The 16,612-nt window shown below is 42.1% G+C and overlaps 1 protein-coding gene across 3 annotated transcripts; it reads left to right on the forward strand.

Annotated features, from left to right (window-relative positions):
* The first annotated feature begins 1,403 nt into the window (after positions 1-1,403).
* Hnrnpa3 (heterogeneous nuclear ribonucleoprotein A3) lies at positions 1,404-11,809 on the forward strand. 3 transcript variants are annotated; one of them, XM_028880613.2, is made up of 11 exons: positions 1,404-1,505; positions 3,738-3,860; positions 3,947-4,093; positions 4,173-4,383; positions 4,804-4,893; positions 4,980-5,075; positions 5,165-5,245; positions 6,353-6,499; positions 7,774-7,893; positions 7,977-8,046; positions 10,790-11,809. In XM_028880613.2, the coding sequence occupies exons 1-10, from the start codon at positions 1,500-1,502 to the stop codon at positions 8,027-8,029; spliced, it is 1,074 nt and encodes a 357-aa protein (XP_028736446.1). In that variant the 5' UTR covers positions 1,404-1,499; the 3' UTR covers positions 8,030-8,046; positions 10,790-11,809. The 3 variants fall into 3 exon arrangements, with proteins under 3 accessions (XP_028736446.1, XP_028736445.1, XP_037060785.1); XM_028880612.2 differs by lacking the exon at positions 10,790-11,809 and adding an exon at positions 8,144-10,123; XM_037204890.1 differs by lacking the exons at positions 6,353-6,499; positions 10,790-11,809 and adding an exon at positions 8,144-10,123 and having other exon boundaries at positions 1,419-1,505.
* Positions 11,810-16,612: the final 4,803 nt, after the last annotated feature.

Consider the following 16,612-nt stretch of genomic DNA (forward strand, 5'->3'; position numbering starts at 1 on the left):
GGAGTTTCTCTGTGTAGCCCTAGCTGTCCTACAACTCACTCTGGAGACCAGGTTGGTCTCAAACTTGGAGAGCCACTGGCCTCTGCCTCCCTAGGCATGGGCCACCCCCGAATCCATTTGTAATCTTTCACAGGGAGAGATAGACAATTACAGAGGAGTTTGTTATGCAGAACGTTAAAAAGACGATTTGATGCAGGAAAGGAAGGCTTGTCAAATTGTGTTTTTCTTTCCTCTAGTAATTTTATTTAAATAGATGTCTGCAGGGTTGTGTGTGTGTGTGTGTGTTTTGAGACAGGGTCTCAATGTCTCATTCCCAGCACTTAACCTGCCACCAAGTGTAAACCTTTTTCTAATGTTTCAAATCTGTTGGTGGCTCTCAGGAGAACCTAAAAAGCAGAATAGAGGTTTGTTTGTGGCTGCCCTGGACCTCCATGTAGGTCAGAGACCCACCTGCTCTGCCTTCAGAGTGGGCCAGAGGTGTGCCATACCACGTCTAGCAAATCCATGCATAGATTATTGATTTATGGGTGTTGGGGAGATCATCTAACCCTATGTTCATTTTATTTGAAAAACTATAAAGTCCAAATAATTTCAAACCCCTTTGCCAGGCAGAGAAAGGACTTGATTTCCATTTCATTCATGTGCTTCACAATAAAACAGGAAGCATGTCATTTAAAAAGACACAAATCACTCGCCAACAGGTAGCCTCCCTGGCCAGAAAGCCTTTTTTAGAAACTTGGGCAATCGCTCCATTCTGTACCCTAAACAAATGACTCTGTTCCTTCCCCTCAGATGGATCAAGTCCTAATTCTTTACATCTCGGAGTGGCCTAAAGGGAACATCTCCTTAAATCAGCCACGTTTTCCCGCCCGTGCGACGTGCCGGGTTGAGGAACGTCAGTGCCGCAGGGCTGGCAGCCTGGGCCTCCCAAGGAGGAAGCGGAGTCACCCTTTCCACACCTCGGCCCGCGGCCCTCGGACTCCCGCCAGGGAGGCGAAGGGGTCGGCGGGCTTGCTGGCCGCCTTAAGTCGCAAGACTTAAGAAAAGCGTGGTTTTCCTTCAGGCACTGGAGTAGGGAGACCTCGGCAACGGGGGCCCCCAGAGCGCGCTCTCGGGGGAGGGGCGGGAGGCGCCAAAAGAAAGGGAAAGGCCTTCCTCGGGGCTGACGCGCGGTCACGCGGCTCTCTCCCCGACGTGGGCGCTTGCCATTGGCCGAGCGACCACTGACGTGCCGTCCTTGCCCGGCGCGAACCGCGGCGAGAGCGGCGCCGCGTTGGAAGTTGCGGGGCGCGCGCGCGCCCCCGCCGCGCCCGCGGCCCGGCCAATCCCCGCCTTCCGCGCTGGGCCCGCCAACCCGCCCGCCCAATGGCGCGCCGCTCGGCGCGGCCCCGCCCCGGTGGGCGGGCGGGCGCGGAAAGCGCGTCACGTGACGACTGGCCCGCCTCTTCCTCTCGGTCCCATATTGAACTCGAGTTGGAAGAGGCGAGTCCGGTCTCAAAATGGAGGTAAAACCGCGCCCGTCGCCCCCAGCCTGACTCCGGCCGTCGCCGCCGCCGCCGGGGAGGAGGTATTAGGGGGAGAGCGGGGGTTGCTGGGTAGTTGCCGGCCTGGGGCTTTGGCTCGATGGAGAGCGGGGAGGCCGGGGCGGGAGGGGGGGAGACCGGGACGATCGTCCCGCGCTCTGCGCTGAGAGGGCGTGGGGGGGGGGGAGCAGGCCGAGCGGCCTCATCCAGGCCCTTCCGCCGGCCTGGCCCGCTCGGTCGGCCGCCACCAGCCTCCCTCGGAGACGCGGCGCGGCCGGGGCGGAGGTTCCGCGGCCCGGCGAGGAGCCCGCGGCCTGCGCGGCCCGCCTGGCGAGGCCGCGGGGCGGCATGGCGGGCCTCGCTCGGCGGGAGCGGTTGGGAGGAGGCGGTGGGGGAGGGGAGGAGCACATCCGGGCGAGCGAGCGAGCGAGCAGGCGGGCGGTGGCCACCTTGACATTGATCCGCTGCCGCGTTACGAAATGGCGCATTGGCCCCGCCATGGCCGCCGCCTGCTTACGCCGCCAGGGCGTGCGTGGGATCGGAGGGAGCGGCGGAGAGGCGGCCGGGGCAGGAAAATGCCGCAGATGGCCTCGAGGCTCGGGCGCGCGGTGCTTTTTTTCGCTGGGGTGCTGCCGCCGGCGCGTATTCGGGCCTTCGGGCCGCCTCGGTGACGACAACCCGTGCGGTTGTCTGGCCGGGTTTTCTCAGCGCTCATGTCGGGGATGCGTTACTGAAAAAAAGCTTGCTGCTTTAAGGTGCTTCCTAACCCGCTACGTTCGCTCAAGGATTCGGAATGAAAGTGCTTATAGCGGCTTGTGGTCCAAGTATTAACTGTTTCAGGGGTTTGCGTGTAGATTAAGTGTTTATTTGGAGCTTAATACCTTTACTGACCTAATTTCTCATTCTCTGGATTGGCACCGGTTGTGGTTTTTCTGGATTTTGGTTTTAGAGAACTGCGACCGCAGTTGAGAATTTCACGACTACGGGAATTTTGTGTGTACAGGGATGCTGATTTTGTGTATTGTCATGCATTTATCCGAGGCTTGAATAAGTGGGACTAAGTGAATTAATGCTTTGGGCAGTTGATCATTTAACGTGTTTTCAGTATGTGGCAGTCTTTTTATATTGAATGCTTTAACACCTCTACTAGAAGATTGAAGACGTTTTTAAATGTGAATGAGTCTCCTTTAACCATTTGTGCTGAATTGTGTTAATGCGTGCATTAAAAGCGGTTCACTTGAATGTTAAACCTTAAATGAAAAATTCATACTAGATATTTAATTTCTAAGTCAATTACGGTTTTGTGTTGTAATTCCTCTGGCAGACAGTATATGCTGTATGTGTCATAAATTCAAGTTATATACTTGTGAATGTAGGGGTAGTGTTCACAATCATTTAACTATATGTTGTAAATGGGCATGCACCAAGTTAAGTTGACTACAGAAAGCTAAGTGGTGCATCCAGGTGTGATGATGCACACCTGTGATCCTAACACATGAAAAGCTGAGGTAGGATTGCCTCAAGTTCCAGTCTAGCCTAGCCTGTCCTTGACCCTGCCTCAACAGGACCCCACCCCCACCCCCAAGCACTATGGGGTTAAGTCTTAGCCATATTTTGTTTCGTTCTTTTGTGGGATATGTCTGGTTTTGTTTTTGCCTAGGAATATCTTTTAAATAACTAATTTGCAGGAAATCTGAATTTCTCTCAATTTGCCACTCTATTTAAGTTTTAAGTTGCATTTCATAGATCTTGTTTTAAAATTATGGGTTTGTTGGTGTTACAGACTGATAGTGGAGATGGCATGGGATGAATGATGCTGACTTCGGGTTTTTTCTAGTGAATGACTTGTTATAAACATCTGAAATATATTTCAGTTGTAGCTTTCAAAATTTTTTTTTTAATCTGGGATTGTTTTGGGGTCAGTTTAGTTACATAATGTTTAAAGTGACTTCGGGTACCATTTTAGTGAGTTTTTTTTTTTGTTTTTAAGACAACTCACCTGCTATGTTCTTGATATACTGTACATACTGGCTTTGAACTGGATAAGTAGTCCAGACTAGCCTCTGCCTCAAACGCTGAAATTAACTGGTATGTACTATCATACCCAGCGTAAAGCAGATTTTTTTTAATTGGAGTATTCATCTTACAAGATTTATGTGACTTAATTCATTTTCTCCAAGAAAAAATTAAACTATATTGATGTTTTTTTCTCAGGGCCATGATCCAAAGGAACCAGAACAGTTGAGGAAGCTGTTTATTGGTGGTCTGAGCTTTGAAACCACAGATGATAGCTTAAGAGAACATTTTGAGAAATGGGGCACACTTACAGACTGTGTGGTGAGTCCTTGGGATAAGGATGGTCTTAGGAAGGGATGGGGACCTATATAGGACTATTTAAATATTTTTGTTCCTTTATTTTGTAGGTAATGAGAGATCCCCAAACAAAACGTTCCAGGGGCTTTGGTTTTGTGACCTACTCTTGTGTTGAAGAGGTGGATGCTGCAATGTGTGCTCGGCCACACAAGGTTGATGGGCGTGTGGTGGAACCAAAGAGAGCTGTTTCTAGAGAGGTATTTTAATAACATGTTGTATAATGCATGGAACTGTGAGAGTTTGGTTTTTTTGACTTAAAAATTATTTTATGTGCAGGATTCTGTAAAGCCTGGTGCCCATTTAACCGTGAAGAAAATTTTTGTTGGTGGTATTAAAGAAGATACAGAAGAATATAATCTGAGAGACTACTTTGAAAAGTATGGCAAAATCGAAACCATAGAAGTTATGGAAGACAGGCAGAGTGGAAAAAAGAGAGGATTCGCTTTTGTAACTTTTGATGATCATGACACAGTTGATAAAATTGTTGGTAAGTAACCCTTCGTTGCAACATGCGTGATTTCTGTGTTCAGCTGAATTCACTAACTATATTTTGTGAAAGGTGTTTTCATAGATCACCTAGATCAGTGATTCTCACCCTTCCTAATTCTGTGACCCTTTAATACCTGCCATTTCTTTATGTTGTGGTGACCCCAAACCATAAAATTATTTTTGTAGCTACTTCATAACTAATTTTGTGAATTATGAATCATAATGTAAATATCTGATATGTGATCCCTGTGGAGGTCATAACCCATCTAGATTAAGAAACATTAACTTCTCCAAATATCCTTCCCTTCTCAGTCTATCATTTTAACAGTATTTTAATTAATTGCATAATAACAAGGGGTTGTATTACATGGTTTTCTAAACAAAAAATAACTTCAGTTTTTTACTTAAAATTTTATAGTTCAGAAATACCACACTATTAATGGGCATAATTGTGAAGTGAAAAAGGCCCTTTCTAAACAAGAGATGCAGTCTGCTGGATCACAGAGAGGTAAGTAGGAGCATATACACATAAATAATAGGCACGAACAGTAGTTGAAAGGTTAGGAAACTTTCACTTCAACGTGTGCTTTACAGGTCGTGGAGGTGGATCTGGAAACTTCATGGGTCGTGGAGGAAACTTTGGAGGTGGTGGAGGTAATTTTGGTCGTGGTGGAAACTTTGGTGGAAGAGGTAAAGTACTCATTTTAAGTATTAATTCATAAATTTACTAGCAAGTTGAAGTACTAGTAAGTTTTAATTCAAACTTTGGTTTTCCTCAGGAGGCTATGGTGGTGGAGGTGGTGGCAGCAGAGGTAGTTATGGAGGTGGTGATGGTGGATATAATGGATTTGGAGGTGATGGTAAGTATTTAAATACTGAATTTTGGTCTTTAATTTCTGCGTTGCTAGAAATCAGACACATGGCCTCATACTAGGCAGTAAAACTTAAATACAGATACGGTAGGTGACGTTTGGTTGTTTAACAACCATATTAAAAGTGTCATATCTTCCAATCCTCAAACTTTGAATGGATTGATGAAATAATAGTTCCTAACTAGTACTACATAATACAAATCCTCTTTCCAAGGATGGAAGTAAAATATTAACTAGACCAGCAGCTGGGCTAGAGTTGCTTTGTGTAGTTGGGCAGATGGTGGCACATGCCTTTAATCCCAGCACTTTCGAGGCAGAGACAGGCAGATTTCTTGTGAGTTTGGGGCCAGCCTAATCTACAGAGTGGGTTCCAGAACAGGCTCCAGTGCTACACAGAGAAACTCTGTCTCAGAAGAAGCTAAAAAGAAAAAAAAAAATTGCTTTGTGTACGGCTATTGTCCTTAGTGAAAAATGGAGGGGGGGGGGGGGAGGGGGGACCATTGAGACAGGGTTTCTCTGTGTAACTTGGTTCCTTTTCTGGAATTCACTCTGTAGACCAGGCTGGCCTTGAACTCACAGAGATCTGCTTGCCTCTGCCTCCTGAGTGCTAGGATTAAAGGTGGCTGAATTTTTTTTTTTTTTAAATGAAAACTTTTGTTTGAAAAAAAAATACTCATCTTAAGATTTTAGCTATTGATGCCGGGTGGTGGTGGGCGCACGCCTTTAATCCCAGCACTCGGAGGCAGAGACAGGCGGATCTCTGTGAGTTCGAGGCCAGCCTGGTCTCCAAAGTGAGTTCCAGGAAAGGCGCAGAGCTACACAGAGAAACCCTGTCTCGAAAAACAAAAAAAAAAAAAAAAAAAAAAAAAGATTTTAGCTATTGGGGCTGGTGATTTAGCTCAGTGGTAGAGCGCTTGCCCTGGGTTTGGTCCTCATCGTGTGTGGGGGGTGGATTTTTAGCTATGAAGATTGCTTGGCTCTGATTAGATTTGAGAGTATTAAATGGTTCACTGGTTCATTGCCAGTGACAGTGCAGTATAAACCAGAAGTATTTGAGCCTACCCTGTACTTGTTTTTGTGTGGCTTTCTTTTCAGGTGGCAACTATGGTGGTGGTCCTGGTTACAGTAGTAGAGGAGGCTATGGTGGTGGTGGTGGACCAGGATATGGAAACCAAGGTGGTGGATATGGTGGTGGTGGAGGAGGATACGATGGTTACAATGAAGGAGGAAATTTTGGTGGAGGTAAGTTACAGATGTTCAGATTTATGCAAACTAGCATTTAAATTAATTCTCAGCAATACTCAGAAATGCTTAAAAAGATAGACTGGAAAAGAGGCTTTAAGTGAATAGCTATATTAAAACACAGCTCATCTGCCATGTCCATTATTTCTTAAGTTGTGGGAAAAAAATGAGCACTGCATACATTTCACTATTAAAATACTATTTTAAATGTATTCAGGGGGATGTTGAGTTTCAGGTCAGTGTGAGTAATATAGAAAATAAAGGTTTCTAGTGTACAATTTAATGCATATTTATAGTATTTTACAATCTTCATCACTGTTCCCAAAACATTTTCATCGTTCCAAGTAGGACCCAGCTGCCCTCAAATATGTATTGGACTCTGGCTTGGAACCTTCTTGCATCCACCTCTCAACCACACCAGGCAGTTTGATTTTTTTTTTTTTTAATTTTTTTGCAGTGTTAGTGGATAGTCTAAATTGGTAAAAGGAACTTTAATATAGTAAAACAGGCAACTAGTAATTAGTAAATTACAAGGGAAGTTTTTTAACTGGAGTTGAGGACTGAACCCAGGGCCTTGCACTTGCTAGGCAAGCACTCTACCGTTGAGCTAAATCCCCAACCCCAAATGGTAGGGAAGTTTTAAAATGTGGCTTGGGGTACTTTTAAACTAGGTAAGTGGGATGTACAATTTGTTTGAATACTTTGGAATACTTTTAAGCAAATAGGGTGACATATCAGCTCTTGGAATACTTTGGGTGGTACTATATTACATATTAATAATGTGTTATGTACTAACACACTACATACTGTAACATGCACAATTATTACAGGTAATGTAGAGCTTTGTTAGAAAACTGTTGAACCTAACTCATAAATGTGAGTGGCTGATAATTAACTTTTTTTAGAAAACCTTCTGTTGCTGCTTTTAAAACTGCATTGCATCAGAATCACATTGAATACCAACAATTTTGGTGCTCTAAATGATATGGTAGCAATGTGTAGCTATGATAGAATATCAAAGAAAAAAATGAGAATTCCTCATGCTGAAATTTGATATGCTTCTTAGAAATGTATTCTTCTGGACATGATCCACTTACTGTGCCCTTTTTTAAGTCTGTTTATTAGATTACTTAGGCTTCTGGTAAATGGAGTTAGTGCCCAAGGTTGCTGTTAATGTTCGAAGAAAAGTAATTAATACTTGCTTCTGTGGTTGTCCAGTTAAAGGAGTAAATAATTGTTTTGCTAAACTACAAATAAAATCTTTGTGATTTCAGGTAACTATGGTGGTGGGAACTATAATGACTTTGGAAATTATAGTGGACAACAGCAATCAAATTATGGGCCCATGAAAGGGGGCAGTTTTGGTGGAAGAAGCTCAGGCAGTCCCTATGGTGGTAAGTCCTTTTTTTGTAAGAATTCTTTAGCACCATCCTGGTTAACATGGTATATGTATTTAGAACCGTCTGTTATTTTCCAGGTGGCTATGGATCTGGTGGTGGAAGTGGTGGATATGGTAGCAGAAGGTTTTAAAAAAAAAGCAGAAAAGGGTAAGTATCTTTTAATTTTTTTAAATCATGATGATAAAAGAATATATGGAACTGTTCACTGAGTGTAATAATTTTTTTATCCTGTATTATTCAACAGGCTACAGTTCTTAGCAGGAGAGAGAGCGAGGAGTTGTCAGGAAAGCTGCAGGTTACTTTGAGACAGTCGTCCTAAATGCATTAGAGGAACTGTAAAAATCTGCCACAGAAGGAGCGATGATCCATAGTCAGAAAAGTTACTGCAGCTTAAACAGGAAACCCTTCTTGTTCAGGACTGTCATAGCCACAGTTTGCAAAAAGTGCAGCTATTGATTCATGCAATGTAGTGTCAATTAGATGTACATTCCTGAGGTCTTTTATCTGTTGTAGCTTTGTCTTTTTCTTTTTCTTTTCTTTACATCAGGTATATTGCCCTGTAAATTGTGGTAGTGGTACCAGGAATAAAAAATTAAGGAATTTTTAACTTTTCAATATTTGTGTAGTTCAGTTTTTCTACATTTTAGTACAGAAACTTTAACAAAAATGCAGTTTTGAAGGTGTTTCCTTGTGAGTTAACAAGTAAAGAAGATCATTGTTAATTACTATTTTGTATGAATTTTGCTAAAGTTAACTGTAAAGAAACACCTACTGACTTGCAATTTAAGGGGAATCTATTCTCCCCATTTCCAAAACCATGATGAATGGGCGCTGATATGTGGAGAGAATAGATATCTGTATGTTTGCTATGTGTGTTTTAGATAATTAGGATTGGGTAATAAAAATTAGCATATTTGTGAATTTAATAGCATTAAGATTACTTTCAAATGAAAAAGATCTCAAAAGTTCCTATTTGGTTTTTGTGCATTTTCTTTCGAAATGTAATCATAATTTTAGTATGTTAGAGTCCTAGCCGTGTTAAGAACATCTCCATTCCACATTTACCTTGATCACATTGAAACTGCTGCCAATAGTTTGGGGTATAAAGTGTTTACACTGCCCTCTACAAAAGGGTGGTGGATGTATTTCATCTCCCAGTTTAACAGTCTTTTTAATACAGGACCACTAAGTCTGCTGTGTCTGAGCAAACTGGTGGATGCCTGGTCTGTTCTGCTTTTTAAAATTCCAAGTCCCAAGCACATTGACCTAGTCACTTCCTTGGTTTAGTCTCCCCCTACACACAGCTTTTCAGGGCATAGGAATAAAAGTCACTCATTTGAACCCCTCACTGGCTGGCATGCTTTTCTGTTTATACCCTATACATTTTGCTGGATGATGAAGCCAAGGATAGTTAGGGTGTCATTGTCCAAAACAAAGCAGCAGAAAATGTAGCATAGTTACTTAGTATAAGCACCTCACTTCCCAAAGGTCTGAATTCAAATTTGGATAGCCCTGAATGCTTAAATCCCCAAAGAACATACGGTTATTCTTTGTATATATTCCATCCTAAAACATGTTGGTGTTTGTTCAGAGACCCTGGTTGAGGAGAGTTCTAGATACTAAGGTCATATATATGAAAAATGTCTACTGTTGCGCCCGCCAGCTAGTGCTTAACAACTTCATTCAAGCCCTAAGTGTGTGCTCTGCTGTTGCTTTCTTTGGCAGTTGAACATTGAATTCAAATTTTTACTTGGTTTTTGAAGTACAAGCAAAACAAGCAATAAAATGGGGAATGGGTCGTGCTAGTGTTTGAATATGCTCTCTTGTTGCTCTAATTCTGTGCCTCTGTGCATTATTAATATTTGGATGCATGCAATGCTAGCATGGAACTTTGGTCTTCACAAATACTGCAGTTTTTCCAGAAAACATTCACAAACCAATAAATGTAACAGACAACATTCCATTTGTTAATGGGCATATGTGAATAAGCAGTGTAGAAAATAGGCTCATGTTAGAAAATGGTTACATCTTTCATAACTAGGCTCATGTTACAAAATGGTTACATCTTTCATAACTAAAGTGTGGTTATATAAATGGACACTGTCAATGTTCATAGTTTAAACCTGGGTACCTGGTCAAAATGCTTAGGAAATATTAAAACTGAGCTAAATTGTCTCAAGTCCTTTTATTCATATAATAAAGATTGAAAGAATTGGGGAGGTAACATTTCTGGTTTTGTTTGTAAAATTGTTGGACACAACCTTGACAGTATCCTTTAATGTTATGAGGTCAATTGTATTGTTAACCAACTTTTTATGTTCTGGAATAGTATAATAGTGAAACATTTTTCAGTAAGTTGATGTTTACAACCTATAATCAGGTGAAATCTGTATGTGACCTGTTTATAAGTTGTACTGGGTTAGCTTTTGTGAACAGTGTGGAAAAGTAAGCCATGAGCGATTTAACCAGCTTTAAAAGGACCTAAGTTGTGCTATTTAAGCACTACTGGATCAAAGGAAACCCACTAAGACAGGACTTCAGCAGCCTTTTGTGTATGGACAAGTCAGCATAAATAAAGAATTGAGAAGGCAGCCCCAGCAAGAGCTTCAACTACAGAGAAGTGGAGGCATAAGATTCTATGGTGATGATAGTGAGCAGCATTCCAAAAGCTAGTTAAATCTGCTTTTTGCAACTGAAATGTCGAAGAAAGTAGCAGGAAGGAGCTCCGCCCTTTGGAACATCAATGAGATAGTTGCCACAGTCACTAGGTCTAGCATGTAGACCTGCAAGGAAGGGCAATAAGCTAGGTAAGGCTTGACTTTGAATTTTTTCACTAATTAAAGAGTACTTTTTTGTAAAGCAAGGTAAGAGTAATCTTTTTGATTTGCAGGTGAATGAGAAAACCCTACTTGCCTAAATGAGGAATGTCTTTCCTACCATCTTAAATACGAAGGTTTCTGGCTGGGTAAGGTTTGTAGCTCACAGTAAAGCCTGATGACATCATTGGTTTCCCTACAAATCAATGCCACAGTTTGAAACATTACCCCCATTAGTAGGTACATTGGAAGAATTGTCGCTCAGTTTTATTTTGGGTACCCTGTTGAACAAGTTCTAAGACTTCAGGTGGCCATGGGTATTTATCATGAGCCAGGTGTGGTCTTTTCATGTGTGTACAAACCCACTCACTGTTAGCATCTGTGGTAAAATCAGCTTTCCATAAGGGAAAGAAAGTCATGTTGGCTGTTCAGAAAAGTTTTGAAGTATCAACTTCCAATAAGCTGTTAGTTCCCACCCTTGGGAAAATGGGGATCTTTTACAATTACCAGCATAATCGTCTTCCTCAAAGTTCTCTTACATATCAGTTCATGACTATGGATCAGTAGGAACAGTCAGTTTTTAGTTGTATCTGTCCATTTCCTCATCCCCTAAATATACACAGGGTTTCACTATTGTCCTGACCTGGAACTCAGTCCACCTGCCTGTCTCCCAAATGCTGGGATGATTAAAGGGTGGTGCCTAATTGTCACTCATGCTCCTTAAAAAAAAAAAATCCAAAGAACAGTTGAGTTACTATTCAAATAGGTTGCTGATTGTTCATAAGGGCTAATTTTTGCTGCCTTGAAAGGGCTTTGAAAATTGCTTAATTCAGGTTAGTTTTTAATATATTCTCAGAGGACAAGTTTGCAAAATACTGGTTACTAAGTTAGAGATCTTGTTTTCCGTACAGGGATGCCCTACATGATTTGCTTGGCATTTCAGTCAGGACTGAATTTACACAAACTATAGTTACTAATAAGTAAGGTAGCAGTCTTTCAATGGTGATTCCTTCTTCATACAGATTTGGAGAACTGCATTTTTTAACAGGCATTTACATTTCATTTCCTTTCTGAAATAAAATGATTTTACTTAATGTGCTTCCACTGTCGTTTCTGCAAAAACATTTTACATACAAAAGGTGGCTGTACAAAACAGGAAACAATTGAGGGTGACTGATTTTGTTTGACTTGTAGGATACTGCTCCCAGTTTACATGTCTAAAAACTGCATTCACACTTGTGTTTAAGAAAATCATCTGGTGGGGCTACAGAGAAATGGGCTTGGTTTTTGAGGGTTCTATTATGTTACAATCCAAAACACTTAAAAGGTATCAGTAATTGGCATGGCAAGAGGGTAAGCATGGGGATATCTGGGGTAATGTGAGAACTAGTAGTCCATCCAAGTACTCAGTTTTAAGCGTGTTTTACAACAGCAGAGGTGGTCTGTACTGGATTCAATTGTTTCATTTGTAGTATAATGAAATGTTACAGAGATGACTTTTTCATTAAAATATTTTTAGAAATGTGTGTGTCGTTTTTATCACCTTGCAGTTTTCCTTTGTCCTATTTGAATATAGACAGTAACAAAATGAGGTTTGGGGTGAACCTCGATACAGTTAAGCTTGTTTTGAAAGATGGGATAGAAACATACTGCCACACTACAAGGGCAGCATGGGATAATTGGTGCATGTGGAATTTACGGACATTTTGGGTGGTGGGTGAGATAATTAGGCAAGTGAAATCAAAGGCTGGGCGAAAATGAGTGTGTCCATGTGTGATAACCTTGAAAGTAAATAGGGAAAAGAAGTGTCTGAGGGTAGTCCTGATCTATACTGCAGGTTCCCCCAAGACAGGTGGGTATTCATTGGGTTCTGAGTTCTAAACCCAGGCCCACTGATGGTTCCGCAGCTTCCTGAGTCCTGGGTCTGTGAAGAGGCCTAGCCACACGCTTGAAAGTAAGTTACTTTGTAAGTAGATTCCAGGTAAGGGTTCTTATTTCTAAACTTGCTTTACATACTGATTTTGTGTAAGTAGCAACCACATACTACCATAGTAAGTCCTGGCCTGGATTTTCACCAAAATACATACTTTACTAATCGGGATGGAAATAGCTATGAAGTGCCAGATATAAAGTACTGTTAACCTCTGATACTTGCCTAGCATGCCTAAGGTCCTGGGTTCAACCTCTTCCCCTGTTCACAAACCTGGTAAACAGGAAACCCATAATGTGCTTAAAAGCCTATTACACTTTAGCAAGATCAGGATCCTGTTAAGCAGTAAGTTGGCATAACTTTAGGTTGACTAAAGATTGGAGGAAGCACCAGTTTTGGCTGTCACATGAAAAAAAACAGGCAGTGGTAGGGATGTGTTAACTGCATGTTCAGAGCCTCAGTTCCAGGAACTACAAGGTAAGCATATGTCCATCCTATTTAGACTTTAAAGACCACCAGTGAACAGATTCAAAGTCAGAAATTTTGAGCTTTAAAATCTGCTCACACCTGTTATCAGCAGGAGGCAGAGGCAGGTGGATCTTGAAATGCCAAATATATTAGATAATTTTTATGATACATTCCTTTTTTTTTTTTGTGTAGCCATTGCAGAACCAAACCCTTGTACTCTGTAAGAGCAGCAGGTGCTTTTAACAGCTGAACCATCTCTAGCCCCCTTACATCGCAATTTTTAATGGCTTAAAATAGTTGGCTTTGTATGGAGGTTATAATGGGTAGCCTTATAGACATTGTGTTTTCCTGTGTGGTTAATGGAGACATCCTTAAAGCATCAGGTTACCTGCTATGAATTAATTTTAGCTGTCTTATGTCCTCACTTATTAACAGGATGCAATTAGGTTCTGTTTAGTCTTTAAGCCTTGCCTATCAAGTTTAGATTGTGAACCTAGTCATGTGGGCTTGGACAATTTATTTGGGTTTTCTGCTTTTTCACCTGTTTGATATTGCCAACAAGAAAGCTTAAAATTGAGTTTTGGGGTTGAGGTGGCTTGGTGGCTGAGAGTATTTGTTGCTTTTCCAGAGGACCTACATCTGGAAAAGCAACATCTGTACTTCTAGTCCCAGGGGACCCAGTGCCTTTTCTGGTATCAGGCAATGAGTGGTAGGCAGACAAAACACCCATAGACTGACTTTTTTTGAATGTTGGCTTTGGCTGGGAGTTGTGCATGCCTTTTAGTTCTAACAGTTGGGAGTCGGCCACATAAGTTTCTCACTTCCAGGAGAGCCAGGATTATACAATGACATGGAGGGTGGGGAGATTTTTTATTTTTTAAATTGGGCTTGGTTTGTTCAGAGACCGCTTGATCTGCCTCCATCTTCTGGCCAAAGCATTCCCAAACTGGAGTTACAGCCTTGAACATCTATTTTGACTCAACGTTAAACTGCTCAAACATGGGCAGTTTAAATGTTTAAAGTATTAATTGGGCTGGAGAGATGGCTTAGAGTTTAAGAACCCTGGCTGCTCTTCAAGAGGTTCTGAGTTCAATTCCCAGTACTCACAGGGTGGCTGACAACTGTTTGATCTATAATGGGGTCTTCTGGCTCAACAATAGGTGCTTTATACACTACATCTTTATTTCATTTGGTAGGTCTTAGATCTTTGAGAGTGTTGCCTGAGGATCTTTTGAGTTTCCAATAATCCAGTGATCTAAACTGAAGTCAAAAGCATTGTCAGTGCTGTTGTGAAGAATATTAAAGGAGGCCGGGCGGTGGTGGTGCATGCCTTCAATCCCAGCACTAGGGAGGCAGAGGCAGTCGGATCTTTGTGAGTTCGAGGCCAGCCTGATTTACAGAGTGAGTTCTAGGAAAGGCGCAAAGCTACACAGAGAAACCCTGTCTCGAGAAAAAAAAAAAAAAAAGTATTAAAGGAAACGTTACTTTTCAATGTTACCAAAATTAACTTTGATTAAAATATTGAGACCTGTGGAGAAGATGGCCCAGTGCATAAGAGCTCTTGCTTTGCAAACCTGAGGACCTTGCTTTGAATCTCCAGCACAATGTAAAATGCAGGTGTGGTCACATGCCCACTGAGGCTTGCTAGCTGCTAGCCTGGCTCCAGATTCAGTCAGGAGACCATGTTTCAAGGGATGGAACGATGAAGGAAGTACACGCAATGTCTTCGGGTCACGTGCATATACACCACAAGGAGATTCAAATTAATGTTAAGAACTATGCATGCTGCCTGAGGTTAAGTGTGAGAATTGGCTAAAAGGGTGCCTATCTAGAGTGACTTTGGTGATCATTGTAACATACCCTGAAGCATACCTAAAGTTTAATGGAGACTAGTTAAGTCAGGATCTTGGTTTTCTTTTTTCTTCTTCTAAGAACTGAAGTCATTAGTTTTCTTTAAATCTATCAACTGAAACTGCTGGTCTTTATTTTACTTTTTTGTTTTTCAAGACAGAGCCCTGGCTGTCCTGGGGACCAGGCTGGCCTCAAACTCAGAGATCAGCCTGCCTCTTCCTCTGCCTCCCAAGTGCCAGGATTAAAGGCATGTGCTACCACGCCCTAAACTGCTGTCTTTTAAAGTGGGAAGAATATGTTCTAAAAAAAAAAAAAAGTAATAAAATTTGAGGCCAACTTTAATCCCAGCACTCAGGAGGCAGAGCCAGGCGGATCTCTGTGAGTTCCAGGCCAGCCTGGTCTACAAAGTGAGTTCCAGGAAAGGTGCAAAACTCCACAGAGAAACGCTGTCTCAAACAAAAAACCTTTATGTGTATGGGTTATTTGTAACTGGTTCCCACAGAGGCCCGAAGAGGGGGTTGGGTCCCCTGGAACCGCAGTTACAGATGGTTGTGAGCTGCCATGCAGGTGCTGGAATTTGAATCCAGGTCCTCTGGAAGAGCGGTCAGAGCTCTTAACCAATGAGCCACCTTTCCAACCCCTCTATCTGAAATTTTAAACAAGTACACAATTACTCAATGTAAATTTAAGTACAGTAAAGTCCTATGTCCTCCAGAGGAGATGGACAGCATGAAAGAGAACTCAAGACCAAGTATCTTAAGAATTCTAGATCCACTTTCAATCAAAAAGTTTCTTTTTTTAGATTTATTTATTATGTATACAATGTTCTGTCTGGAGGCCAGAAGAGGGCACTAGATCTCATTACAGACGGTTGTGAGCCACTATGGTTGCTGGGAATTGAACTCAGGACCTCAGGAAGAGCAGCCAATGCTCTTAACCACTGAGCCATCTTTCCAGCCCTCCCCCCCCCCCAAAAAAAAATAAGGTCTGAGGATGAACAAATGATCCATTTACAGATGTTTCCATCACAGATGGGACAAGGCTGAGTGCTAAAGAGAGTGGATGGAGGCCTTTCTCTAGGAAATGACCAGAATAGGGTCAGTCTGGTGCCAGGCAGGGCTGATAAGTTCATGACTGATCTCAATGTACTGGTAGGAACTTGCTCTTGGAGGAGTCATGCTTATTAACATGCACATCTCCCAAGTGCATCTCCAGGAACCCCTTCCTCAAATTCCTTATGTAGCCCTGGAACTGCTCAGGCTGGGTCTGAACTTGGGATAATTCTCTCGGGTTCACAGCCATACCTTGCTCCAACTTTTATAAAGGAATAAATAAGCACGAACTACAGTGATTAGATGAAATTGAACTGGTGTTAGTGTTTTTGTTGTAAAGGAATGCACATTTTCAAATTTTAGGAGCTTTGTTTTTATACCCTTCAGATGTCTAATAGGTCTCAACTTGTCTACACATGTGAGCCAGTTTTCCCACCATTAGAATTTTTTCATTCTTGGGTAACTCAATTCCTTGATTTTATTAGAAAATGATGGTGTATACCTTTAATCCCAGATATGAGGAGACAAGGGCAGGCAGATCTCTGAGTTCACAGCCAGCCTGGTCTACAGAGTTCCTGGACAACCAGGGTACAGAA

This window comes from Peromyscus leucopus, chromosome 4 (genome assembly GCF_004664715.2).
Source record: "Peromyscus leucopus breed LL Stock chromosome 4, UCI_PerLeu_2.1, whole genome shotgun sequence".
NCBI classification, from domain to species: Eukaryota; Metazoa; Chordata; class Mammalia; order Rodentia; family Cricetidae; genus Peromyscus; species Peromyscus leucopus.

Bases quoted from the DNA above. Each gene is read 5' to 3' on its own strand.
- Hnrnpa3 (XM_028880613.2), top strand. The intron at 5,246-6,352 runs GTAAGTATTTAA...CTTTCTTTTCAG, and splicing joins TAATGGATTTGGAGGTGATG to GTGGCAACTATGGTGGTGGT. The intron at 6,500-7,773 runs GTAAGTTACAGA...TTGTGATTTCAG, and splicing joins AGGAGGAAATTTTGGTGGAG to GTAACTATGGTGGTGGGAAC.